Raw genomic sequence first — 24,896 nt, forward strand, 5'->3', positions numbered from 1 at the left:
ATAATAATAATAAATATTGATTTCGTAAATCTGTTCAGTAATATGTTTTACAAATCTATTCATAAGTTGAATTAAGTTAAATTTTATCTTATTTAAACTTAACTTGTTTATATTAAATTTTATCTTATTTAAACTTAATTTGTTTATGACATGAGGTAAACACAAACACTTATGCTCATTTATAACCTTAATCACATCAATGTGAATACACATTACATCAGCGCATAATTTAATTTACCCTATTTGAAAAAAACACACGCACATGTTCTTTTCACCGCTAAACTGAGTCTTACCTTCGAAGGGTTGGATAAAAAATCGCGCACGAAAAGTATCGACTACCGACCCCACCGCAAACAACTCTCTTACCTACACGTGGCAGAAGAACCGGTAGTTTCCAGTTACCTATGCACCAGGCAACCGGCTCACGTCGGTTTCACGGAGCACACGTGTACTGCTGGGGCCCGCATAACGGATTTTCAGAAAAACACGCTTAAACGGACGCCAACTCTTCCCATTGTCGAGGTGACGTTGCGGTCGAAGCTGCTCGCTCTTTAACCGGTGGCGCCTCCATATTCGAAACTGTGACGTTGCTCGAGTTCATTCGCAACTTTCCTTTCACGGATTTCACTCTCTCTGCACGGCTGGTTTTCGAATTCGAAGGTTCGTATTCGCGCTTCGATTGGTTCTAGATTGTGGAGATCTTTGTATGTTTGATGTCTTTTTCAATTTGTGTTAGCGAAATGGAGGAGCGCAATTACCGTGATTGATGTTCCTGTGTTTTGTGCTGGTTTCGGATTTTTGTTGAGTTTGGACGGTGAGGTGGGCCAGGGCTAGGGCTAGGGTTTTTCGATCGATGGAACCATTTTAATTTTCTTCGGGACGGTTGAATAAGAAATTTCTTATGTCTGTGTGCCTTTGGCCGTTGAACTAAGGGCTTGTTTGCTGCTGGATATTGAGGTTTTTTCACCGTGAAGATTTGATCTCGATGGAGGCAAAGTTTTAGTGATTTGGGACTTCCAGTTCGGTAACCTCGGAAAAGAAAAGGTTTGGGACATTCTGTTGGACAGGGAAGTCTTTTGGAGAATTGCATTCACTCTGAGGACATGCATATTACTTTTTTAATTAGTTTTTTTGTTTTTCAAATGGTTGTTAGTGCATATGCATATTCCTTACTTTCTTGAAGTGATAACGATGAATTTGAGTAAAGAACATTTTGGCCTTGTGTCTCGTCTTTTCTTTCCATGCTAAGGATCTCTAATACGGGAGATTTAAAACCGCTTACTGCATCTGGCTCGTGAGGAAAGAGGTATTTTGTGTGAGTTTCTTCTTAAACTCTTTTTGTTTTGCAGCAAAGAGCAAAGATTGTATGTAAGTGAAAAACATTCCTTTCTTTATCACAACCTTGGCCAAGTGCTGCCTGGCCATTGCTTAACATAAAGTCGAGACTCAAGGACTCAATTCATGTTGTAGTTTATATTTTCTTTCTTAGAAAAGAAAAGAAAAGAGGAAAGGAAACAAAAGGGAGTACCTGTTTTGCGAGCTTATGGTGGACATATACAACAAAAATCATATGTTACTAGGTCTTTTTGAGAAAAATCATGTCAGGATGAAAATTGTTTTGCAATTTTTGGATTGAACTTCTAATTTTTTTTTTTTATAAAGCAGTTCAATGGTTTGACACATTAGAGATTGAAGGCTTGGTAACAATCTTCTGTTAGTGATTGTGGCATCTGCACTGTCCTATATCACATTTTTTTCCTGGATGGATTTCAAGTTCCTGTAACTTAGTCTGCATTTTCATGTTATGCAGCTTTCAATTCACTAACTCTTGGGGTGATTCTTTTCTCTAAAATTTGATTTCAGTGAAATCTGCTATGTATCCGTGGAGATTTCCCCCTTTTTCTGGAAAATGTATTCATGAACTAGTTCTTCCAACTGTTTTAGATTTTAGTCCTTGCCTCCCCCTAATTCCTCTCCTTGCAAGGTTACCCAATTTCTCTATGGAAATGCCCTTCTTTGTAAGAGTCAAATGTGATGCTTCTGTGTTAAGTAGCAATACCATCCTTGAGTTGTTGACTGACTAGGCGGAGAGAGAGAGATTAATTGAATGGTGTGCAGACATTTGGAGATATTCAGCCCATGAGACTTGTATCTGTCACCAGGGGTCTGGAGGAGTAAATATATATTTTGTAGAAAATCCATCGTTTGCTTTTCTTGCCTTTGCGGTTGTACACTTTATAACACTTGGCAGTAGGATGCACACAGGTTTTCTTTGTTGGGAATATGATCTAGCAAATTAATGTTTTTACCTATTTGATAGATAGGCAGAGTTACCAGCTTAAAGTTTCTTTGTTGAGAACATTTATGCTAGCTCTTGGTGTTCTACAAAGAGCAATACAAGTGGATGATTACTTTTATCATGTACCTTGGGGGAATTAAGTGAGATAGAAAGGACTAAGGAGAAAGCATAATAACTGTTTTTTTTTTTTTTCATACTTGTGTGACTTAATAGCTTTGTCCTTTGGCCCAGTAAGTTCTTCATATTTTCTTTTTTGCCCCTTTAAATGGTGGTCACTAGTTTTCGCACATATTTATAATTTCTATGATAATTGTTTATATTCTAGTCATTTATTTCAATTGTATGTGATAAATGATGAATGAACAAAATCAATGCCTTTTGCTCACAGGCTGTAACTCAGCACTTGAATGGTATGATAGGAATATTTTGTTGTTAAAATCAATTTGAAAGTATTTTTTTGCTAGTAATCAGTTCGAAAGTTTTAATAGAAAAGTTGTGCAATTGTGGCAAAACTCAAGTATGCTCCTTCTAGTTGCAGTAGTCTTGTTGGAAGCAGATGATCATGTACGAGCCAGACCCTGATGTTGTCCGCTGGGGCCTCCATCACCTAGATGTTTGTCGAATATCAACTGGTAGTTCTCCTTGTAGTACAATTCATTTTGAGAAGGATTTATCTCAACTTGAGTATGTCCAAGAAGGTTATTGTGTGACAAAATGCAATGAAGTGGAGAATGACGAGATAATTGCATGTGCCTTTCAAGAAGAACTATCACGCCTTGCAGCTGCTGAATTATCTGGATCTTCACAGGAAGAGCATTTGCAAGCATACATTCTTGCTCAGGATTGGAAGAGTTGTTCGCATGGAGATTGTAATTTTGGTACTGGAGAAAAACCCGGTATTGCCCTTTGATTATTAATTTGTTTCGATAATTCCACCTCTATATTTTTTTGATAACAACGTCACATGTATAGAGCTTGGGAAAAGTCAGGAGGGAGCATATGAACACGGGAAATCTACTTCGTTTTCTAGTGCAGAAGAAAACACACTTGGTCCAGAGGATTGTTCGCCAGAGATGGCAGACGAGTCTACTCTTGATGGTGAAGTAGGCAAGAGGTTGAATCAGATGATTCCTGTGCCTGTAAGTGTAGCTATATCATAGTTATATCCTTGCCTTGTAATTGAATTAATAATTCTTTCCATACAATTTATTCTGAAGTTTATTTGTTGTGGATTTTTTCGATAGAAAGGCAGCGATTTATTTATAAGAAGAAAAGCTACAAGAAAAGCTTACAATCTGTATTAACAAATATGCTTTTCTTTTTTAATGACATATAGTTTTGCAGCATTTAAATTGGATTAGAAGTGATGTTTCTCTTCTTCACTGGTTGCAGCATGTTCCTAAAATTAATGGAGAGATACCCTCAGCTGATGAGGAGACATCAGATCATCAGAGACTGCTTGACAGGTTTGGATCAACCTTTTCTCTTCATATTCACTATTTTTTTGGTTTGGAAAAAATATATCAAATGGCCTTAGTGTAGTGGTAAGGTTGCTTCCAGTGCCTTAGGGATCTCATCATCTGGATCCTGAAGACGACCTCTTTGCATTCAGGCAAGGTAGCAGTGAAGGTTGTCTAGATGCTAGATTCCCTTTGAAAAGCATCACAAGCTTCTGTCAGGCCCTCTGGGCTTGACAGGTAACTTTGAGTAGATTTTTAGGAACTTTGAAAGAAAGGATGCAGAGAAGGAAAGAAGAACAAAGGGATGCGGGAGAAAGAGAAGGATCGAGAGAGAGAGAGAGAATTCTGTTTCAGAGAATATGCTTTTTCGTACCTCTCATTCTGTTAGGATAGATTTTATAGCTATCCCTTGGCACAAAATAACCACCAAGGTACAACTTGAGTAGCAGTCTAGGTACAATAGCATAACAGCCTTACATTGTATAAGCAAAAGACAAAATTACCCTCATCATAACCCTAGGGTCCTAACAGCTTCAACAAAGTCGGATGTTAGTGAAGTATTTTTTATCTTTACATGTTTAGGCTTCACTTTGGATCTTTTCCTTCCCCTTCTTAGTGTATTGCTTTTGTCGAATAGTTCGTCATGGGTCGTGTGCAATCAAGTTGTTTCACTGGCACTAGTGCTAGGACCCATATCTTCTATATAGTTATATTGATGAGAAATATTAAACACTCTCTTTAAAGATGTAAAGTGATTTATCCTTCTTAGGCTTGACCAATTTTTAAAAAGAATCAATAGCCTAAATGAAAATATGACAAAAGACAGAAATACATGGAAGTCTAGAATTCATGTAGTCGACCCCACATAATGGTATAAAGGTTGGATATGTTGTTGTTTTATGTCTCATGACCACGCTTAAGGGGGGAAATTTTGAGTGTCCTTCTCTAATATAACTTGAGGGCTTTGAAAAGGGTCGAGAGTTGCATGAGAGAAAGCTTTGTAAATTAAAATTAAGTTTAGACAAGCTTATCTAATAAACAACGATATATTGCATTATGATAACTAGAGAAGCTAGTGAAGGCTGTCAGTATAATTTCTTTAGTTGTGCAAAAGCTGTGAGATTTAGTTCTTTGAGATATCTTGATATGTGTTTCATGATACAGTAGTCACTTTGTGGTGGTTCTACCAATTATGAAGGAGTCATCATGATGGAAACGCTTGAAGAGGGCACTTAAGACTTTCCTTAAGACTTTCCTTATTTATATTTTTGACTTTATATGTTGCGGTGGCAATTATTTTATGAGTTGTCTGGAAATTTGGCCATATCTCATAAAATTAATTCTTTTGCTCTTGAATAAACCTTGCTTTTCCTTCTAGTTGGCACCCATTCTTATAGGGGAGAAAAGAAAAAAGATCCTTGGCTGTGCATTGAACCTTATAGCTTCTGCATGTGTCTTTTGAAATAATATCAGGAGAAAATTACTTCCTAATTCCTTCTCATCCTCTAAACTTCTTCCTTGGTGTGCTAAATGTTTTTGCTTTGCCTTCACTATGTATTTAATGCACTCAAAATTAGTTCTAGCTAAGTAATTTTAATACCAGAAATAATTTTATCTTCTTCAGGTTGCAAGTGTATGACTTGGTTGAGCTAAAGGTTAAAGGAGATGGAAACTGCCAAGTTAGTCCTTGTCCTTGACAATGTATTCATTTTTGTCCTGGGTTAGGCTATTTTGGTTTGAATTACATACCATTGTGCTAAAATCTGTATAATTGTGTCTCTTTGTTGATAGAGGTGGGTGTTGTATTTTAAATATCATGAACTTGAATGTGTAAAAGTATGCATTATGAACCCTCATGTTTGCACTATTATTTATTTTATTAATCTGCGTGATATATGTCCTACTGATTACGTTTTAGTGTCCTGAAAGAAGAATTATCAGCAATTATCAACATTTTGGAATCAATTCCACATCTGATCTGTATTGCCTCCAGTTGATTGCTACAGATTTTCTACTGTTACCTTATAGTAGCCTTAAAGAAGAATAATTGGCATTTCTTATTGTGTTGGAATTAATTTCTTATCTGATTTGTGTTTTGTTCTGTTGATTGCAACCAATAAATCTGTAAACCCCAGTGACGTAGAAAGTGGATGGATGTGAGTTTCAGCTATTGTGGACAGTTGCTAGGGTAACACCTTCAAGTGGTAGAATAAGGTTAGGGATTCTAGATGGATAAAATGAGTTTGCGCCTGATTTCTAGAAGTTGTAGTTTTCAAGATTTTTGAAAACACTATGTTGGAAGTGCCTGGAATTAGATAGTAATTATTTAAAGGGCTCCAGGTTGGATTTAGGGCCAATGTTTTTTGGAAAGGGTGTGGTGTGGTTATTGGGTTTTCCTTAGGTAGGGTTCTGTTGGGGCTGTTTTAGGTTTTGAACATGAGCAGAGGATCGTGGTTGTGGAAGAAGGCTGCATAATGAATTAATAAAGGTGTTTCAGCTTCTTGTGTGTCCAAGTTCTCAAAAACTCAAACTTTTGTACTAAATAGCTAGACTATTACTCCTTATGGGCTTACATGCTGAGAAATTGTCATCTAGTTAGCAAAGGAAAACAATAAGCAATTACCGAACTTGACCCATAAGATGACCCAGAGCCAGCCCAACAAGATTGGGGGCCTTAGGCAAAAAAATTTGTCGAGACGTTCTCAAGAGTATTAATTTATTTTTGTAAAAAAAAAAATACACCTTTTTCCAAAAAAACTTCATCATCTTACTAAATTAAAAAAGAAAAAGAACTTGAAGTTCAATCAACTACAAAATACAATAATCTTTTAACGATAGTGAATTTTTAACTAAAATATAATGTCTCAGAAATTTAAAAAAAAAAACAAATAACTTACTACAATAAATAAAGAAAAACAAAACTTTTTTTTGTTAAAACTCTAAGAAGGTTGGTGCAAGTCAAGCAAAAAACTATATATTCCTAACTTTTTATTTTTTATTGGGAAGGAAGACCCAAGCTTTAGGTTTAGATTATACATTGTATTTTAATTTTTTAATAAAATATTTATTATTAAAAAATAAAATATACATATATAAATTATGACTTTTTGACTTTGGGGGCCTTCTTACTGTTGGGGGCCTTAGGCGACCGCCTACCTGGCTTAACGGACAGGTCGGCTCTGAGATGACCAATAATGACATTAACAGCCTAGACCAAGGAAAACTTGAGTTTTTGCTAGAATGGCCTTGAATGATAAAAATAAACCGTGGGAAATTTGTCAAGTGGCATTACAACGTTCAAAAATTTAAAAAAAAAAAATATTGAGGTGTTAATAGACCATTAACAATAAGGGCATGTTCATTGTATGATTTACACAAAACATTCATTGCTCTCCCCTCTCTAAATAAAAGGGCATCTTTGGTGCACGAGTCTGCCTACTTTGAGAGTGTCAGGGGATGATCGTTTTTGTATGTAAACTCATCCTTGTTTTTGCAAAGAGACTATTTCCACAACTTCTTGTTGTGGAAACCTTATCGTTGCTATTAAGCCTTGCCTTGTCAAAATAAGTAAATAGAACAAAAGACCTCCTTTACAGGGTGAACCCTACACTAAAGAAAGGGTAATAAACCAAAATTTCCTGCTACCTAGGTATAAGACAGAAGTAAATCATCCAAAAGCGGCATAAAGGTGGATGGGGGAAGAGGGATGTCCACCCTTAACAGCAAAAGGAGGGTTTGTGTGTGGGTGTATTACTTCACCATTTCGGATATATTACTGATAAATTAATAGTATATATTTAGGAAAATATATATACAGCTAATAAAATTTTCATACAAAATAAATTATAGAAGGATGTAATATCGTTGCTATTGTTCAGAACATTGCCTGAATAAAAGATTTAACATACAAGTATTATAATGTTTCTAAATCAACATATAAAGAAACAAAAATTTCGATAGATCTATCACATATAGATTTAAAAAGAAAATAAATATAAGAGTTTAGAAATTTATAGATTTGTTGTTGTGATTCCATATTGTACTTGTTGATTTCACCATGTTAACTAAGTGATGGAACACAACTATATCAATTATCTTCATTCACCACCATCTCATGAAACTTCTCCATATGAAGATGGTGTTGAAACTTCATTTCATCATTACTCCGCCAGGGGATGTTATCCACTGCCAATCCCAAACCCAAATAAAGGAGGAGGGTTGCGTTAGGTAGCCGACAGCCAGCGTAAAACCTAGTTGGATCCAAATATGAATTTTAGACAAACTATCTGTTGGGGCGTAACTCACATAGAAGTCTAGAATTCATGTAGCCGACCCCACATAGTGGGATAAAGGAGGGATATGTTGTTGTTGTTGTTTTAGAAATTTATAGATTTATCAAAACTAATATTTTTATTTTTTTCAATTTATAATTAATTAAATGTTATAACATATAGTTAAACTTTTACCTTTTTTATTTCTTTATTTTTATTTTCTTATTTGTGTCAGTACCATCTGGCATTGGGTGAGCTTATATTTTTTTATACTGGTTTTGCACCAGTACGGTACAGGATCACTGCGTTGCTTTTTTACTGGTTTTTATTTATTGACAGAGTTAGGGTCAGATTTAGTTATATGTGAAATTAAACCATACACAATTTTAGTTGTCCTGACTGTTATGATCTCACTAGTTTGTTATTTTCCCAGTTCCGTGCTTTATCAGATCAAATATATCGCAGTGCTGAGCACCACCAATTTGTAAGACAAGAAGTTGTTGATCAGGTTGGTATATTTAATATTCAACGGTTTGTTCTTGTAACACCATTGTATTCCGTTTGACTAGTTTTGATATTTTGTTTCAAATGCATAAATGTTATCAGCTCAGATTGCACCCGGAATTATATGAGGGTTATGTGCCAATGGCTTATGGTGATTATTTGAAGCATATTAGCAGGTACGAAATATTTTTTACTTGACCTGTGGGGCATCTATCTTTATAAGATTTTCAGTTTCATGTATATTTTGATGTAAATGATAACAGGATTGGTGAATGGGGCGATCATGTCACATTGCAGGCTGCTGCAGATGCGGTATCACTAACTCTCCCTTCTTCTCCCCTCCCTCTCTCTCATTGTGACCATTATCTATCCAGAAGGGCTAACTTGGAAAGTAGTTCGCAGTTATTTTTGTCTAGATTAAATGAAGTTAAGGAGATTAAATTTTAAGCTTTGGTTGAATATACAAGTTAATCTTGGTAAGAAGATAGCCTGTCGAATGTTGTTTAAGAAAAAGGGGTAACTTTGGAGGCCTAAGAGTACAAACAACATTAAAAAAATAGCAGGTTTACAAAATCATGAGCATAAATTGCCATTACTGCGTTGAGATTGGCTTTTTCAAGTCTTGTACGAGTTGCAGCCATGACAACAATTTTTACAAGCTATTATGCTTATGATTCTCTACTTGGCCATTGACATGCTATAATGTTTTGGGAACCTGTAATGCCTTCAGTCAACCTATCACCAACCATTTTGCTAAATTGCTTGTCAAGGATGGAGCCATAGGAGGAGGTCGTTTCAGAAGATAAAAAGTTTGAATTTCCTTTGTTTCCACTAATAATAGGGTCCATAAAATTGAGGCCTAATTGACATGTTTTTCCTACAGTTTGACACAAGATCTCTGCATTGATTATTTTACTAAATTGGAAACCTCCTCCCCTCCCCCAAAATAACATTCTGCTTCTCATGTTATCTAGGAATTTCCTAGCGTACTTCTTGTATAGTTTTGATATTCATCTATTACAACAATATTTTATATTGGTTTTTTTTCCTGGATTTGTGTGCACGTGCGTGCACATCTTAAAAGTCATATATTTCAACGATGTTACAAAAGTTCAAATATCTTCATTTTTATTGCATGATAATGTATTAACAGCGTTATGCAGTTATCTCGTGATTAATTGTTGGGGTATAATTTTGTTGCAGTATGGTGTCAAGATATTCATCATAACTTCATTCAAGGATACTTGTTACGTTGAGATTCTTCCTCATGTGCAGAAGTCCAAAAGAAGTAAGTGAATCTCATCTTTCATTGTGATTATTGATGTGTAGTTGATCTCTCCAGTAGTTGCTCTGTGCCAAAAATATCCTCAAGGACAGTAAAGCCTGATCTAGGTGATGTAACCCTAAATTTTCTGGATCAACACACTGAAGAAACAAAAACCAAAATAGAAAACAAAGCAAAGGGGGGGGGGGGGGGGGGGGGGGTGGGAACAACTCGGAGAGCACAAAGGGGGCAGATGGACAAGATGGACACACTTACAAAGAAAATGAAATTAAAGCTCCCCAACATCTTATCAATGACTCCTATTGATGTTAGAAATTTGGTCGAGTTGGTTAAACAGTCCTTTACGTTCACTTGAAACAAATCTGCTACAATGCTTAAAAATGTTGTGAAAATTGTGATGAGGTTACAACTTTTAATTACTAATGAAATCTTTTAATATTCTATTCTTTTGGTATCAACTACATCTTATTAGTATGTGTTGCCATATCAGCAAAAGATAGCCTCAAGGAGAGGATATCCCTTTGGCATTGGTTTCTCTTTTCTATCCAAAAGACGGATACACTCTTATTTTCGCTGCATCTTAGCACTACCTTAATAGCTTCTACAACCGTCAAGATGTTGGCATAAAATTAATTTTCTCTTTGTCTTATCAGCTATATTTTTGAGCTTCTGGGCAGAGGTGCATTATAACTCCATTTATCCAGAAGAAGGTAGGCATCTTATCCTGATAGTACTATAGATTATGTGCTGTATTGTGGGAAAGTTAAGAACAAATTTCTGTAAATTAATTTCCCAAGGAGCAATAAAAAATAAAAATTGTTCTTGGAAGTTTGAAATTCAATTATCACATTTTCCAGTTCTATCTATTTACTCAAGCTACATCTGCATTTACAATTATGATACTGCAGGTTCAGTTTCTGATAGCAAATTTTACAATTCTGGGTAATTCTATTCCTTAATTTTGTTTTTATTAATTTTAGATCTTCCTGCATTAGAACCAAAGAAGAAGAAGGGGTGGTGGTTTCTTTGAAGTTAGTAGAGCCAATGATAATAGTTGAGCATTTGCGACTTTCTGCCTCTCATAGAAGGGATTTCTTTTGTTTTATTCCTTTTTTTTTCCAGAGGCTAGTTTTTCCATTGTACATAATAAATTTTCTGAATCTAGGCATTATTTGAGCTGTACTCTTAGATATATATATATATATAATCCATTGATTCATGTCTAGCTTTGCCAGAAGTTTAAGCATCTCTAGCAGATTTTGTTTGCCACTTTGCCTATTATTCATCGTGAAGGCAAAAGATGGCGTTTTGACCCTTAACATCCGTCCGTAGCAGGGCTCCCCCCATTCTCATTGTAGAAAAAATATTCAGCACATAATCCTATTATTTCAATGTTTAATTATATGCTGCCATTTAGATCATAAATGCATGGCAATGGGTGATTTTTTCTTTTTTTTGATAAATTTGAAAATGAAGATAAACTTTATTATTTATTATTGTTGTGCATATACAAGCTGAATATGTATTAGATATGATTGAATTGCGATATCATCAACAATTTTCTTGGTTAATATGGCTCCTACTTTTACTCTGGAATTCTTTTCCCAAATTTAAAGCTTATTTACAAAATAAAATTTCAACCAAAATTTTAAAAAAGGAAGGAAATAGAATTGCTATTTCTACGGCTTTGAGCAGAAAACGGTATTAGCGGTTTATGAAAACCGCGTTTTTGGATATCTTTTGGGTGTGATCGATAGTAACTTTTGTTGGGACTTTAGTTTGTAAGGTTTTCTTTTAAATGGGCTTAAATATAAAAATAAATTCATAAAATTAAGAATTAAAGAACTCCTCTACTCCGCCATATATGTTAAAGAGTTTCAATTAGAGTCTTGAAGAAGAAATTTAATAGAGTCGATGTCGATATATATGAGCTTCAATTAGAATAAAAACATTTGCCAATGAACTACATCATGAAAATCTCTCTCCATCCCTCTTCTGTTTCCTGGAGGATTTCAATTCAATAATGGGTGTTTTAAGTCAAGTGATGCAACGAATCAACCGTATTTCATACGTTTTAATTGATAATATCATTGTTCTCTCAATTCTTTAATCCCAAGCCATCAAGTCCTGAATAATAGAATACCAACTGTTCACAATACTCAAAAAACAAAACCTCATCGTTGCCTTGCCAACCCAATAATACTACTGGAGTACCACCGCAGTGGTTGATGCATAATTTTGAAGTTATAGAAACACATTCAATATGTACTTTGCTTATATTTTGAACGACTTCCTTCCAACCCGAGTATTGGACAATAAGACTTTGAATGGATAGCCAAAACAAGAAACTAGGAACACGTTTAAACTTAAATTGGTTGAAGGGTAGAGTTGCCAACTCCAATTGGTTGGTTTAATCTATCTACAAACCAAGATAAGAAACTGGCTGGGTACCAGAGAAGAGAAGGAAAAGGCCACCAAAAGAAGAGAAGTACATAATCCAAAATCCCTTTAGAAACCCTCTCCCAGGGATTGAATTAATTCAAATTCTGCACAATCTGAGACAGGGCTGAATAGGTTCCAAAGGCTGACGATATGACAGCTACGGTGATGATCAGTATACAGAGGCATCCCTACCAATGAAACCAGTGAGATCTAGTTAATTAGGGCCAAAAAGCATAAATGTAAAGGAGACTTATTCACATAAGTAAAAGAAAAGCAAACACCAGTTAACACATCAAAACAAAAGAAAAAAAAAATACTATTTTAATCAGAGTTGCAATGACGTTCAATTGTATATTTTATTCTCTGTCAAATTTTATTGATGCAGATTTTATCCCAAAAACTCATTCTAAAAATTGTCCTCAAAACATATCTATTATGCGTCTCTAAATTCATCGACTCGCTCGTCCATTACATATGTTAAGCCATGTCCCATCCATGTCTAGAAATGGAAGTAACAATACAATATTAACACCTTATTTGATGCATTTGACATATTCTAAAGTGTTTGATGAATTTTTTTTTAAAACACTACAATTTAAAAAAAATACCACAAGTATGAAACAATTTAACAAAAAAACTACATTTTATTCCCCCTTTCGTCTTCCATGTTGGTAAATAGGCAGCGTAACCGTTTATAAAAGGTTCTCTAATAGAATCGCTAGTGAGACAAACGATTTTTAATATAGTAATTTTTTTTAAAAATGAATTAAATTGATTCAAAATCGTTCATGAAAACAGCGATTTATAAATAATAAAAAAAACAAGGTTAAGAATATTGAAATGACAACTCTCATCTGTTTTTACAAATGGAGGTGAGTTGTTTGCAAACGAACAAATTTGAATCTGCCGAGCAAAGGAAAAAAAAAGAACAAGTTTGAATCTTGGTAGCATTTAACATGCCATTGGTGCGATTTTTATGGGGTTAAAGACTAATAATAATATATATGTTCTTAGAACTCGACATTCAAGATAAATGCTGGCTTTACCTGAAAGCGAGTTACACTCCCTCTCGAGATACTTAGAAAGCAGGCACATGGAAGTATCAATGCCTGCAACAGAGAATTTCATCGTTACAATGTGAGCACATTTTATAAGGAAAGAGGCTAAAGCAGGAGAAAAAAAATAATAATGTAATAGGCAGAACTAATTGAAAACTCACTACTAGCATGGTAAGTAAAGATCCAATCAACGCCATAACCAGACCTGTCAAACAAGAAAATGTTCGAGAGATGAATAAGGTGACGAAAGGGCGGCTTCCAACCAAGGTCTTTTAACCTGAGGATTACAGAATAAGTGGTAAAGCATGGAAACTCACCGAAGAAGGGGATGCTGAGGCCAACAACCAAGGTAGATATTACCAATGCAGTTCTGATGAGGATTGCATACATGCGAGATTTTTTATGGTTTGATGGTATCAATTCCTCCACGCTCATTGCTACGGGCATCATGGTTAATGCATACGTGGGTTGCAGTTAAGGAAAAACAAAGGAATACTATTGGGATCGAAGAAAACTTTATGAAGTGAAGAAATGACTTCCTTTTAGCTTGCCGTGCTCAAGGGAGGGAATATGTTTGTAAACAGGAGGGCCCTGCCAATAGCAAAATAAAGCTACATGACCAGACAATCTGATCGTTTCAGTAAGGAAAAGGATATTTGGTAAATGGATTAACGACCTGCAAAAATAAAAGCAGGAGATACAAGTTATGATCAACGATTTGCATATTAGTACGAGAAAGCAAGGTTCACAACCCTAGATCAAAAGACAAGTAATGAGATTGCAATCTGAATTTGGCGGGCTACAACCATAACAAATAGAATGCTAGCACAAGTAGACAACTTTTAAGAGAAAACAAAACACCAAAGTGTGTGTTAGCCTACTGTTGTCCAGAGAGCAATTTTAGATGCAACCAGATCTTGAGGCATGTTAAGAGTGAACTGAGATGCTGTTGATTCTCCAAACATCGTGTATCCCAGCACGGCAACCCCAACATACATCGAAGTACATATGCAAAAACTGCATCCAGAATAGATTTTAAGTAAGGAACCTGACAACCATTTATAGGAACAGAATAATCTATGCCACAGAATCATAAATCGTGGACAAAATTTTAATAGGAACTTTTGAGTCTCCAATCCAATTAAGTTCACTTCTAGTTTCATCTAAAAGTTTGGATGACTAGGTCTCATTAGCTTACCTAGCCAAGAGGACTGCAGGGTACTGGCTTGGTTTCGCCATTGATGTATAGATATTAGGAAAGACAGCATGTCCTGAATAGCAGAAGCCATAGAGACCAATAGCAACAGGAAGTGTTGTGAGATTCAGTGTTGACCCCTTGCTATGAATCCCAACTTTATCCACTAAGCCAACCCAGAACAAGCATATGACTGCTAATATTGAGGCAACAACTCCCCCAACTGTTCAAAAATGAAAAGGAAAAACAAGGATGAACAAACTACTCAGTCCTCACAATGACGGAAAAAGAATGCAGGATAGACACTGCATAACTGAAAAAAAAATAAACCATATTCAGAAGATATATTTCAAAATACACTGAGAATTCACCATACTTACCAGAGATGTAGCTAAGGACACTGAGGTCTTGGAGCCAAACTGTAGGAAGAATAACAAGTGTGCTAAGTAACGCAAACAAATGGTGCGAATTCAATTCGTACCCTCCCAAACTTAAGTGTGCATTTGGGAATAATGATGACAAGTTATCAGTCTCCAGAATAATATATTCAACGCAACAAGCCTGCAGGAAAGAACTTAGAAGTGATTGCAGTTCTATAGAAATTGAGATGGTACCCTGCAAGTAGAAACTGTCCCAATCCAGCAAAATATATTCTTACTAGATTACCTTTTAGTTTGAGAAAATGGACTACTGTTAACAAAAAAAGAACAAGCATTATGATAACACTCAGATCAGCTTCTGTACTTACATATAGTTCCACGTACAAAATTATCTGCAGCAACAAAAGAACAACAGGAGCAACAATATGATTAGCAACAGTCATGATGTGAACTTTATTTTGAATTAATACACTATTTTCTTGAATTTTCCATGAAAAATCTGTTGTTTGCTCCATAAAGCAAAGGTCAATTTAGATGGATATGATTTGAACTACTTTTAAGCTTGAATAAAATACTTTGTTATATTTCAAAAGGCAGCGAAAGGTATTTTGGAACCTACTGATAATATAATATTGAAAATAATTTGAAATTAATATAACGTCTGAGTGTTGTTACAGATATGGAGAATGAAAGAACACTTAACAAGAAAAGTAAAAGAATGAAAGAACAGTAAATTTAATTGTAGAACTTTCATGTAGGTAAATATACACTTGGATGGTACCTAGCAAGAGCACAAAAAAAAGCTTTTCCTTCCATATATTTAGCAGCACCTATTCATGTCAGTCTAGGTTTTTTATTAATTCTTCCAATTAATAAGGCCAGCTTGATAACAATATGTTGATTCCCGTAGGATACACAAAGGAAAGGTATAACGAAGGTTGACTAATCTTGCTGATCCAATCTTTAGTTTTTAGAAATTGCTAAAATCAGTTTAGAATACTTTCTTAATTCTAATTTAGGATACTTTTCTAAACTTTGTATAAGCAATCTTTCCTAGTTTTAACTATTGTAATCTTTCCCATGTTGAAATTTCATAACCCTATAACTAGGGCTATATTGTTGTGTGTAAAAGATGAATGAAATCATTCCATTCTCACACAATAATAATGTTTGCTTTTTTGTGACTAGAACGTGTCACAAATTTATGTTGAAGAAATATCTTTGCAAATCAGAAAAAGGTAAGGCAACGTACAAATACAACTTTTCCTAACCCTCACAAAATGGGGAAGCTCATAGTCTAGGGACACCTTTATTTTTTCCAATTAATAATCTCATTAAGGAAAATCTGGGTTTTGATAATTGAAAGTATTTGAATTGACAAGTTCTGTATAAGAATATAAAAAATTGGAAAGAGAAAAATAGCATCAGCGAGAAAATTTCATTCTTATATTCTACATCAAAATCAAAGAAATTGGGAAAAAAGGAAGTTCCGTATTAAAAGAAAACCTTAAACATCTGTCAAATCAAAGAAGGTTAACGATTCAAATGAACTAGCTAGTTATTTATGGTAAGCTACGCACTATAAAGTGCTGCTGGCACATTTTGCAAGAATTCTTAGTACATTGTGAATGAGTAACTAGTACATTTGGATATGTCGACCATTCTCCATTTTATGTCGATCATTTCTGCTAAAAATCCAACTACTCCGAGTTTGTTAATCCAGGTACATCTTTTTCCCAATTCTTTTCTTAGTCGTCTTTCTCCATGTTTCAGTTCATGTTACTCTTTCCCTTTAAATTTTCCAGTATGTTAACTATTTCCAAAATGAACCATAACACTGTTTAAAATCTTTAATTTCCTTGACAAGAAAAATTAAAAATCCTGGAAAAGTGAAGCAAGTGAAAAACAAGCAAGACTTACTGAGATGGCAAAACGTCCAACAGTGCCAAAAGCAGCCTGCCCAATGTCTGGGTAAGTCTCAAGCCCTGGTTGGCTATCCAAGCATTGGCGCAAAAGGATCCCAGTGTAGTATGAAAGCACAGCAAAAATCATCAATATTGAGAGGCCAACCCATCCACCTTCTTTGACTGCGTAAGGAGTAGAAAGGATTCCCACTCCACATAGAACATTCAAGCCTGCATGAGAACCACAATTAAGGAAATACACACACACACGCACTGTGTTACTGGAATGGTCATTTATATTTAATCCGAATCTGATGGTTAACATAGAACACAATTTTGCAGAAATAACAAAGTCAAGTTGGACATGTAAACTAGAGTATGAAGAATTTTGAGCAAATACATATTTAAAACTTTAATTAGTTACAAAAAAGTTGCATTGCATGAAATGATGACAGAAAATGTCAGCGAAATCTAACATTCTTGTTTTTATGCAATGTGCAATATCAAAATTTAGACATTGTGACGTCAATTCATGCTGAACCATGTAACTTAAACTATCTATTTAGTCCAACTGGACTTTAAAGGCTAAGAACCAGCCACTGATAAGTTACCCTGAAGCAAATAGTAGCCATCTTAGAAAGTAATGTCTATCAGACATTTTAAGACTTCATGAAATGTCAAGCTCCAGTTTTCATATATCATTTTAACGGTCAGGATTCTCCCTCTGAATGTGCAGTAAAAACACACAAAGAATTCATTCCATCTTCACAAAACATCTCCATTTTCCAGTAGTGTATTCAAACTAACAGATCTTTTAAATTTATAGGGATTTTCTCAGGTGATCCTGACAACTTGAATTTACTGTTAGTATTTCCGGGGACCTAAACTGAGCTCATGGCACTTACCGTTTACCACTGCTTGGCCATATGAACACTGGCGAGTAGCTGGAAATCCATGTGAGGCCTTGGCGGACTTCCTCGAGGAAGGCTTTCTTGATGGAATAGGAGAAAGCAGAGAAGGGGAACTGCGCCGTCCTTTTGGTTTTTCCCCATCTTCTACTGTTTGCAACAAAGGTTTGGCCACAGAAGGTAATATCTCAGGAGTTTGCCTCCTTGTCAGTGATGAGAGAAGAAACGAACTTCCAAGTCTTGACAATGAAGAAGTTCCAAGGATTGATATATTTGGAGATAGCACGCTACCATACAGGTCAATCGATTGCCTGAAATTTAGTTAAGAATAAATAAGTGTTTGGAACTTGATAGAGAACCAATTCATCACAGACAAAACTAACATTTGAATATTTGGTCATGCATAGAAGAATTAAAAGATCATTGGACTATTTCCATATATAGTGACTGTCTTTGCACGTATAATTTGATAATTTCAAGGTTACTGCGTCTAAGAACAGCATGATTCATTGAAAATTATCCAAATCATGAAAATGAGGACAGCTATTTAATTGTAACAATAAATTCTAGAAATTGTCTCAGGCTGATACAAACCCAAGAACAAACTAAACTGGTATCTTCACTCCCTCCAAACTGCTGTATAACCTCATTCCGTATCAAAAGTACTATGAGGTTGAAGAAACTACAATTGTAAACGTCTAGAAGACAAAAAAAAGAGACATCAAGGAAGGAATAGGCTAGTTCAGATAAATTAAAAATCACTTTTATGTATCAATGGAAATGTATTGTTCAAACTGTGACTTAAAGAGTTCATTTATCAAATGGCCAACTTTTTTTTTCACTACGAGACAGATGCATTAGAATTAGTCCCATGTTACCAAATTAAGAAATAAACCTTGAGAAAGATGAAACTGATAAGCAGAAAGAACCCTGTCAAAGGAAATGATTTGGATCCTCAACCTTGTCCTGTTTTAAGCTAATGCAACATTGGACCAAAACCATTATCCTTCTCATCATTGCTCACATTTTCGCAGCATAACTACTACTACAGAAAATATAGGTTGGATGTATTGCTAGCGCAGACCAGAAGCAATAAACTACTATCATGACCCCAAGGATCCCCAAGGAGAGATTAGTAAATATAATAGTAGGAGCTTACATGCATTACACAATAATTGTAATTCTCTTTCCCCTTTTCTGTTATAGGGCTTTGTCCTTATCTATAGGCAGTTATGCTTATAGTGTACTGCACATGGGTGCATGTGGGAGCCTGTTAGACTTAGGCTATATATAAGCCACAGCTGAGGATAGGAAGGATTATGTTTTGAATTGATAAATGAATGCTCTGATTTCCCTCTCTTGAATTCTCTCTCAATCTCCTTCCCATTTCCCTCTGCTCTCTCTAATCTCTCCCTTTCTCTTTTCAGATCTGCAACTCTCCCTCATTTCTATCAATTATCTCCTCCCATTTCTGTCCAATTTCCCTCCAATCATTCTGTTCTTGATCCTAAACCCCTCAGATCCTCCCGATTTCCAATCCAAACCCTAGGCTAAACCCTAGGTACATGACAACTACGAATAGACAAATTTCCCTTCAAAATTCACTACGTAATCTAGACTTGACAGGCATTTTTTAAACTCAAAATGATGAACGAATTCATCCAGAGAATCATTATAACAAATATAATCAGTGCAAAGTTTACGCTGCTTTGGGTCTATGGTTTATAAACTGTTTAGAGAGCTTGAGGTAACCACATTAGAAACATTTCAGCATTCATGTTTTCCAGAAGAAACAAAGTTTCCGATGATATTAAATGCAATAACACACTAAGCATACAACAAAGCTATGAATCAGCAAAGCTACATTTGAACTGAACGGAGTAAAACAGAACACGGACAAGAGACCTGTAACTTTGAGGCCATGCAGGGGTAACAGAACTAGGTTTGCTCTGCTGCCTGTTATCATTTGAATGCTTTGAAGAATCAGAACCATTCCCGTCATCTTCGGCTTTGCTAATTTCCTTCACAGCATCTTCATCTTCGCTCTCGCTGTAAATAAAATTATGTTCTGAAGCTGAATTGTTCATCTTCCTGTATCTCTAACCTTCAACAGCCTCTCCTTCAATGCACAACAAGCCTTAAAATATTAATCAAAGTATTCTTATTTCTTAACAAGTTTTTAATTATATAGAGAGTGTATCAAACAATCTTGCCCAACTTTGACTACGTAGGATTTTGAGATTTAGATCTAAAATTCAAACCTAACTCAATCAACAGGAGAAATTGAAACAAACAGCACTAATCAAAGTGAAATGCTTACCTCTATATAGTTGATTTAGTCTATTTCAGTATTTCCTATTGTCTTATTTTCTGGAGCTTTTTCATAATGGAATTGGTAATGTGGAACTTAGGAGAAGAGAAGATGAGAAGAGGTGAGGGCAAAAAGAAAGGAAGGAGCCAAAATAGAAGAACAGGAGCGAGAGAGAGAGAGAGAGAGCCTCTTTCAAGCATTGAACATTTGTTCATTCCCCAAAAACCCATAATTTGGATTATATCAATAATCCATATCCACAGGGTTCAGATAACTCCTAATCTAGAATTCTTCTAAAATTACTCCCATTTAACATATTAACTTAATACTACTAAAACTCTACCACATAACCTATTAAAAAGACCTAATATAACTAAAATATATCTTGACAAAATCAAAAAATCCTGATACTCAAAGCTCCTGAATAAATAAAATCCCAACACGACTAGAATTATGAAGTCCTAAAAGAATTGTAACTCTCATCTGCAGAGTTAAAAGAATACCATAACTCAAACTAGCCACAATGTTGGCATGGATCTTCTCTTTATTGATTGTCGCAGTGTTCCACGATGAGAATAAGGTTATAGCAATAGCTCAACTATGCAACACCTGTAACAATAATGAACTGCTATGAAATTGTTTCACAAAGCTTGCAGTTAACTTTCTGATGCTTTTCTGATGTCTCGGAGATCTCGATCTTTGGCTAGTGGCTTTTGATGGCTGCAAAATCTAGTAGCAGGATGACAGGTGCTGAATAAGATTGATTGAAGACTGATGTGGACGGTGCCAATGGTTGTAGATTGTAGCAAGCCTGTCTATTAGCGGATTTGGTTCAAGAAAAAACACAGCCAGTGAGATTGGAATAGAGTAAGTCTCCAGTACCTAATTTGATGTGAAACATGTAGGAAATTGGTGAGCACTGGAAAGAAGAAACTGAGAAAATACATGGGAGAGAAGAATAAGAAGATAACAAGAAAAGAAAGGGAGGAAATTCGCAGAAACAGAATCCAAAACGAAAGAGGAGATAAAAAGGGGGAGAAGGAATAAAGAAGAAGGAAAGAAGTTCAAGCTCTTCAGAACCTTTCTTCCTCCAAAAAAAACATAATTTCGGATTACATTAATAAACTATATTTATAGGCTTAATACAACTCTCATAACACCTCGGTCTCTTTTTAAAAGAACTAATCCCATCTAATATGGTAACCCAATATCACTTAAGTTCTACCACGTAATCCATTTAAAATCCTAATCAAACCAACTACATCTTGGTAAAATCAAAAAATTAAAGCTCTTAAATAAATAAAGTTCTAATGCAACTAGAAATTATATAATTTCAATAATTAGAGCTCCTTTATCTCCGTCAAATTGCAAAATGAACTATTTTCATGAATAGTAACGTAAGTCACTATGTGCATCTCTAGTTTTATGAAACATTAAACCAGAGTCCAGGAGGCATCACCTTTCTGCATAAAAAAACAAATGAACAATTTGAAATATACGTTTCTATGAGAATAAGAGAAGAGTTTACTGTCAAAAAACTAGCTTTGATTGAATGAAATTCTGAATCACAAATTCCCTGTCATGATCGTGTCAAATCACCTACAGAGAAAATAACTACTTGCAGGAATACCAATGTACCTTGTGAATCACTGATCTCTAGCTTACCGGAGTCCGGAATGCATAAAAAACAAATCAACGATTTGACATGCACACATACGCGCGCGCGCGCGCTCGCAAGCATATACGCAACAACGAGAAAAGAGTTTACGGTGAAGAATAGCTTGAATGAATAAAATTCTGAAACTAGTCCGTCTCTATTTCCGGAGAAAAATACATACAACGTGCTCTGGACTCTGTTTCCGGCTTTAGAAAGCAGGAAAGTTGTTTCGAGATTATTCGAAACCGCTTCGAAAGCGAAAACGATAGGGAGACGATGAATGCTTCGGAAACATGAAACAAGTTGAAAAGCCGATCAAACCATGACGAAGTTGAAACTACAGAAATTTCGATCGAAAAGTTCCATACCTTTTCACAGAGATTGAGAGAGAGAGAGAGAGACGGAGAGCTGCTCCTGGACTTCGTTGGCGGCGTGCGGAGAGTTCCGCTCGCTGGTTTTTGTACAGACCGTATCGCAAAATGCAAATGACGTACTTCTTCTGCTCTGTCCGTTTCTCTCTCCTTTTCAGCAAAGAGTCCGTCCGTATATGCAAATTGCTGATTCGAAATAAAAAAGTAAATTGCAGTTGCCGCTTCCGTCCCTTTGGTTCCGTGTAAAATGTTTATAGTTCGTATAATTTATACATATATTCTTTTTTTTTTGATAAATTCATATTTTTACTTTTATAATTTTATATTTTTTTCACACACTATATAAATTTTTTTTATTATTTCAATTACACCCTAAACCTAATTTTCAACTCAATTTAACCCCCTATATTTTGATTTTTTTTTCATATGACAATTCAAACATTTCCTTGTTTCGATTACACATTTCAATTTATATTTTTTAGTCAATTTAACTCATATACTTTTATATATGAAAAAAATAAAATAAAATGACAAAATATATATCAAACTCTATTCACATCAAAGTATAGATATTAAATTGACTCAAAATGCTAGTCTAGATGACTGGGGCGAAGCCAGAAATTGATTTAGTGAGGGCGAATTTAAATACAAAAAATATAATTCAAAAATAAGATAATAATGATAATATTAAAATATAAAAAAAAATTTACAATTATTTCTTACAGCTTTTCATACTATAAATTATAATTGTTCAAAAAAATTATCTTTATTATTTAAATCTTTAGACTCGTCATGACTACAAAAAACTAGTTCTTATCGTAGAATAAATCAAACACAATCAATTGATATATTCAAACAAATTCAATAATCACACAATATTTGTTCTAATTGTCTAAAAAAAACTATCTCGATATTTGTTCTTGATTTATTAAGACTTCACAATTTTTTTAAACTTAATTGTGTGCACTATTTGCATCTCTAACATGAACTTAAAGTCTCATCATTTAAAAAAAAAAATTATTGAGTTCTTTCGCAAAAGAATCATCACTCTTTATTTCCCATTATTTGTTTTAAAAATATAATAATATAAGTAAAATACAACATATTTGTTTATGCTATATTCCAACCAATCACTAAATTCATCAAATCAAGTTGAAATAAATCGTCTTGATTTCAAAACTAACACAGATCTCTTTGCAATTAGACTTTTCAAATTTAATCTCGAAGATTAACATTATAATTCATTATTGTAATTTTTAAGTCGAGATTCATATGAAGTTGTGCAACAATAATTTACTCTATACTTGTTTTGTTAACTTGTTCATTTTCTTCAATATAAATTTCATCCATACTTGTTTTCTTTGCTTCACAATTTTCTTTAATACTTATTTTTTTTATCACCATTGTAAAAAAATAAAATTACGAGCAAATTATAAAAAATATTGTGATGGTTACTACTAGGCCATTATATACTTGCTTTCTTCAATACTTACTCTCTTTTTTTTATTTCTAGTAGAAAACTATAATATAACTTTCTTTATTTCTAATAATAAAGTATAATATAATTTTATTTATTTTTAGTAGTAAATCATTGTAAAAAATAGAATTTAAAAAAAATTCTGGCGCCTCGTGTGGCTTTGCCCTTGCTATAGATGTAATCAGAATAATAAAAAGTTCGAGTTAACATATAAAAAAAAATCAACATACAAAAATTAAATTGACTCAAAAATATAAATTTAATAATATAATTGAAATAATAAAATATTTGAATGGTTACCTGAAAAAAAATATTAAAATAGATGTTTAAAATTGTTGATAAATTATATTGTCATTTCTTTAATTTTGCACTTATACTAAATTCATCTTTTTATTTTAATTTTTATTTTTACAATCATTAGATTTTGATTTCTATTAAAATTCAATTTCTCTTTTATTTTTTTTTTCTCAAACCCTGTTAATAATGTTGACATTCAATGCATTAATATAAACAATACAAATTTTAAAAACTAATATAATGTAATTCACTAGTCAATGTAACTTATGTTTAAATTAAATTAAATTAATGAAAATATTTGTATAGTATACTTTCATGGCGATGACCAAAAGTATAATTATTATCTTATGAAAAGCTTTGTTTCTAATTAAATTAGTTTTTCACATATTTACCGCGACTCAAGCTTAGATAATAAAATTGATAAATTAAGTGATGAGTCAAATTATTTATGATAATCATTGATCTTTCTTAAATAAGGTCAACATACTTTTAAGTAAGAAAATATTGCAAAATATATATTTTAGCTTCTATATTTGTACGTTTTTTTTATTTAGATATTTAAACTTTTTGATATTTTAATTATATTTTTAAATTATACAATTTTGAGTCAATTACATATTTCAACAAATTGGTTGAGAATGATAAGTTAAGCATAGTTTAGGAGTATAATTAAAATAATAAAAATTTTAAATATGTAATTAACTCGAAATTGTATAATTTTTATTTATTATTATCTTAAAAAATGTGTATATATCAACTTAAGTATCTTTATTTATTATTATCTTAAATTAGTTTTTGTTTGTTAGCTAACTCTGTCAAAAAGAAAATGGCGAGTGATTGTCACCAATAAGGTAAATATTAGAATTTTAAATGAGACTTATTTGCATAACTGGGCGTTAGTATAATTTTTTATAACTTCAGGGATCAAATGGTTATCTCTTGAGTCATCCATGTATACATCGACTCAATCAACATGATGAACTTCATGGCCATTAAATAAAAGGAACAAAATAATTAAATCATGTACTTTGGACTTAATAGCAAGGGGAGACGCACCCACGGCTATGGTGATAAACA

The 24,896-nt window shown here is 34.0% G+C and overlaps 2 protein-coding genes across 10 annotated transcripts; one reads left to right on the forward strand and one right to left on the reverse strand.

Annotated features, from left to right (window-relative positions):
• Nucleotides 1–501: 501 nt before the first annotated feature.
• LOC127797037 (OVARIAN TUMOR DOMAIN-containing deubiquitinating enzyme 9) lies at nucleotides 502–11,044 on the forward strand. Of its 6 annotated transcripts, none has more exons than XM_052329509.1 (12): nucleotides 502–660; nucleotides 2,838–2,931; nucleotides 3,108–3,195; nucleotides 3,272–3,438; nucleotides 3,692–3,765; nucleotides 5,384–5,438; nucleotides 8,464–8,538; nucleotides 8,637–8,710; nucleotides 8,798–8,846; nucleotides 9,738–9,822; nucleotides 10,473–10,529; nucleotides 10,800–11,044. In XM_052329509.1, exons 2-12 carry the CDS (start codon nucleotides 2,911–2,913, stop codon nucleotides 10,847–10,849), a joined length of 795 nt encoding a protein of 264 aa, XP_052185469.1. In that variant the 5' UTR covers nucleotides 502–660; nucleotides 2,838–2,910; the 3' UTR covers nucleotides 10,850–11,044. The 6 variants fall into 6 exon arrangements, with proteins under 6 accessions (XP_052185469.1, XP_052185471.1, XP_052185466.1 ...); XM_052329511.1 differs by having other exon boundaries at nucleotides 3,108–3,177; XM_052329510.1 differs by lacking the exon at nucleotides 502–660 and adding an exon at nucleotides 681–1,044.
• Nucleotides 11,045–11,980: 936 nt separating this feature from the next.
• On the reverse strand, nucleotides 11,981–22,216 carry LOC127796445 (amino acid transporter AVT1C-like). 4 transcript variants are annotated; one of them, XM_052328594.1, is made up of 15 exons: nucleotides 22,043–22,216; nucleotides 21,856–21,957; nucleotides 20,521–20,899; nucleotides 19,612–19,825; nucleotides 17,704–18,017; nucleotides 16,815–17,029; nucleotides 15,263–15,286; nucleotides 14,895–15,075; nucleotides 14,518–14,737; nucleotides 14,201–14,336; nucleotides 13,976–13,995; nucleotides 13,637–13,782; nucleotides 13,481–13,524; nucleotides 13,308–13,370; nucleotides 11,982–12,449 (listed from the first exon to the last, which is right to left on the reverse strand). In XM_052328594.1, exons 4-15 carry the CDS (start codon nucleotides 19,791–19,793, stop codon nucleotides 12,354–12,356), a joined length of 1,641 nt encoding a protein of 546 aa, XP_052184554.1. In that variant the 5' UTR covers nucleotides 19,794–19,825; nucleotides 20,521–20,899; nucleotides 21,856–21,957; nucleotides 22,043–22,216; the 3' UTR covers nucleotides 11,982–12,353. The 4 variants fall into 4 exon arrangements, with proteins under 4 accessions (XP_052184556.1, XP_052184554.1, XP_052184555.1 ...); XM_052328596.1 differs by lacking the exon at nucleotides 20,521–20,899 and having other exon boundaries at nucleotides 11,981–12,449; XM_052328595.1 differs by lacking the exon at nucleotides 21,856–21,957.
• Nucleotides 22,217–24,896: the final 2,680 nt, after the last annotated feature.

The sequence above is a fragment of the Diospyros lotus genome, chromosome 3 (genome assembly GCF_014633365.1).
Source record: "Diospyros lotus cultivar Yz01 chromosome 3, ASM1463336v1, whole genome shotgun sequence".
NCBI lineage: Eukaryota > Viridiplantae > Streptophyta > Magnoliopsida > Ericales > Ebenaceae > Diospyros > Diospyros lotus.

Bases quoted from the DNA above. Each gene is read 5' to 3' on its own strand.
- LOC127796445 (XM_052328596.1), bottom strand. From the start codon at position 19,793: ATGAACAATTCAGCTTCAGAACATAATTTTATTTACAGCGAGAGCGAA. The intron at 15,076-15,262 runs GTAAGTACAGAA...TCTTTCCTGCAG, and splicing joins TTTTGTACGTGGAACTATAT to GCTTGTTGCGTTGAATATAT. The intron at 13,525-13,636 runs GTGAGTTTCCAT...CTTGTTTGACAG, and splicing joins CCTCAGCATCCCCTTCTTCG to GTCTGGTTATGGCGTTGATT.
- LOC127797037 (XM_052329506.1), top strand. From the start codon at position 2,856: ATGATCATGTACGAGCCAGACCCTGATGTTGTCCGCTGGGGCCTCCAT. The intron at 5,439-8,463 runs GTTAGTCCTTGT...TTATTTTCCCAG, and splicing joins AAGGAGATGGAAACTGCCAA to TTCCGTGCTTTATCAGATCA. The intron at 8,711-8,797 runs GTACGAAATATT...AAATGATAACAG, and splicing joins TATTTGAAGCATATTAGCAG to GATTGGTGAATGGGGCGATC.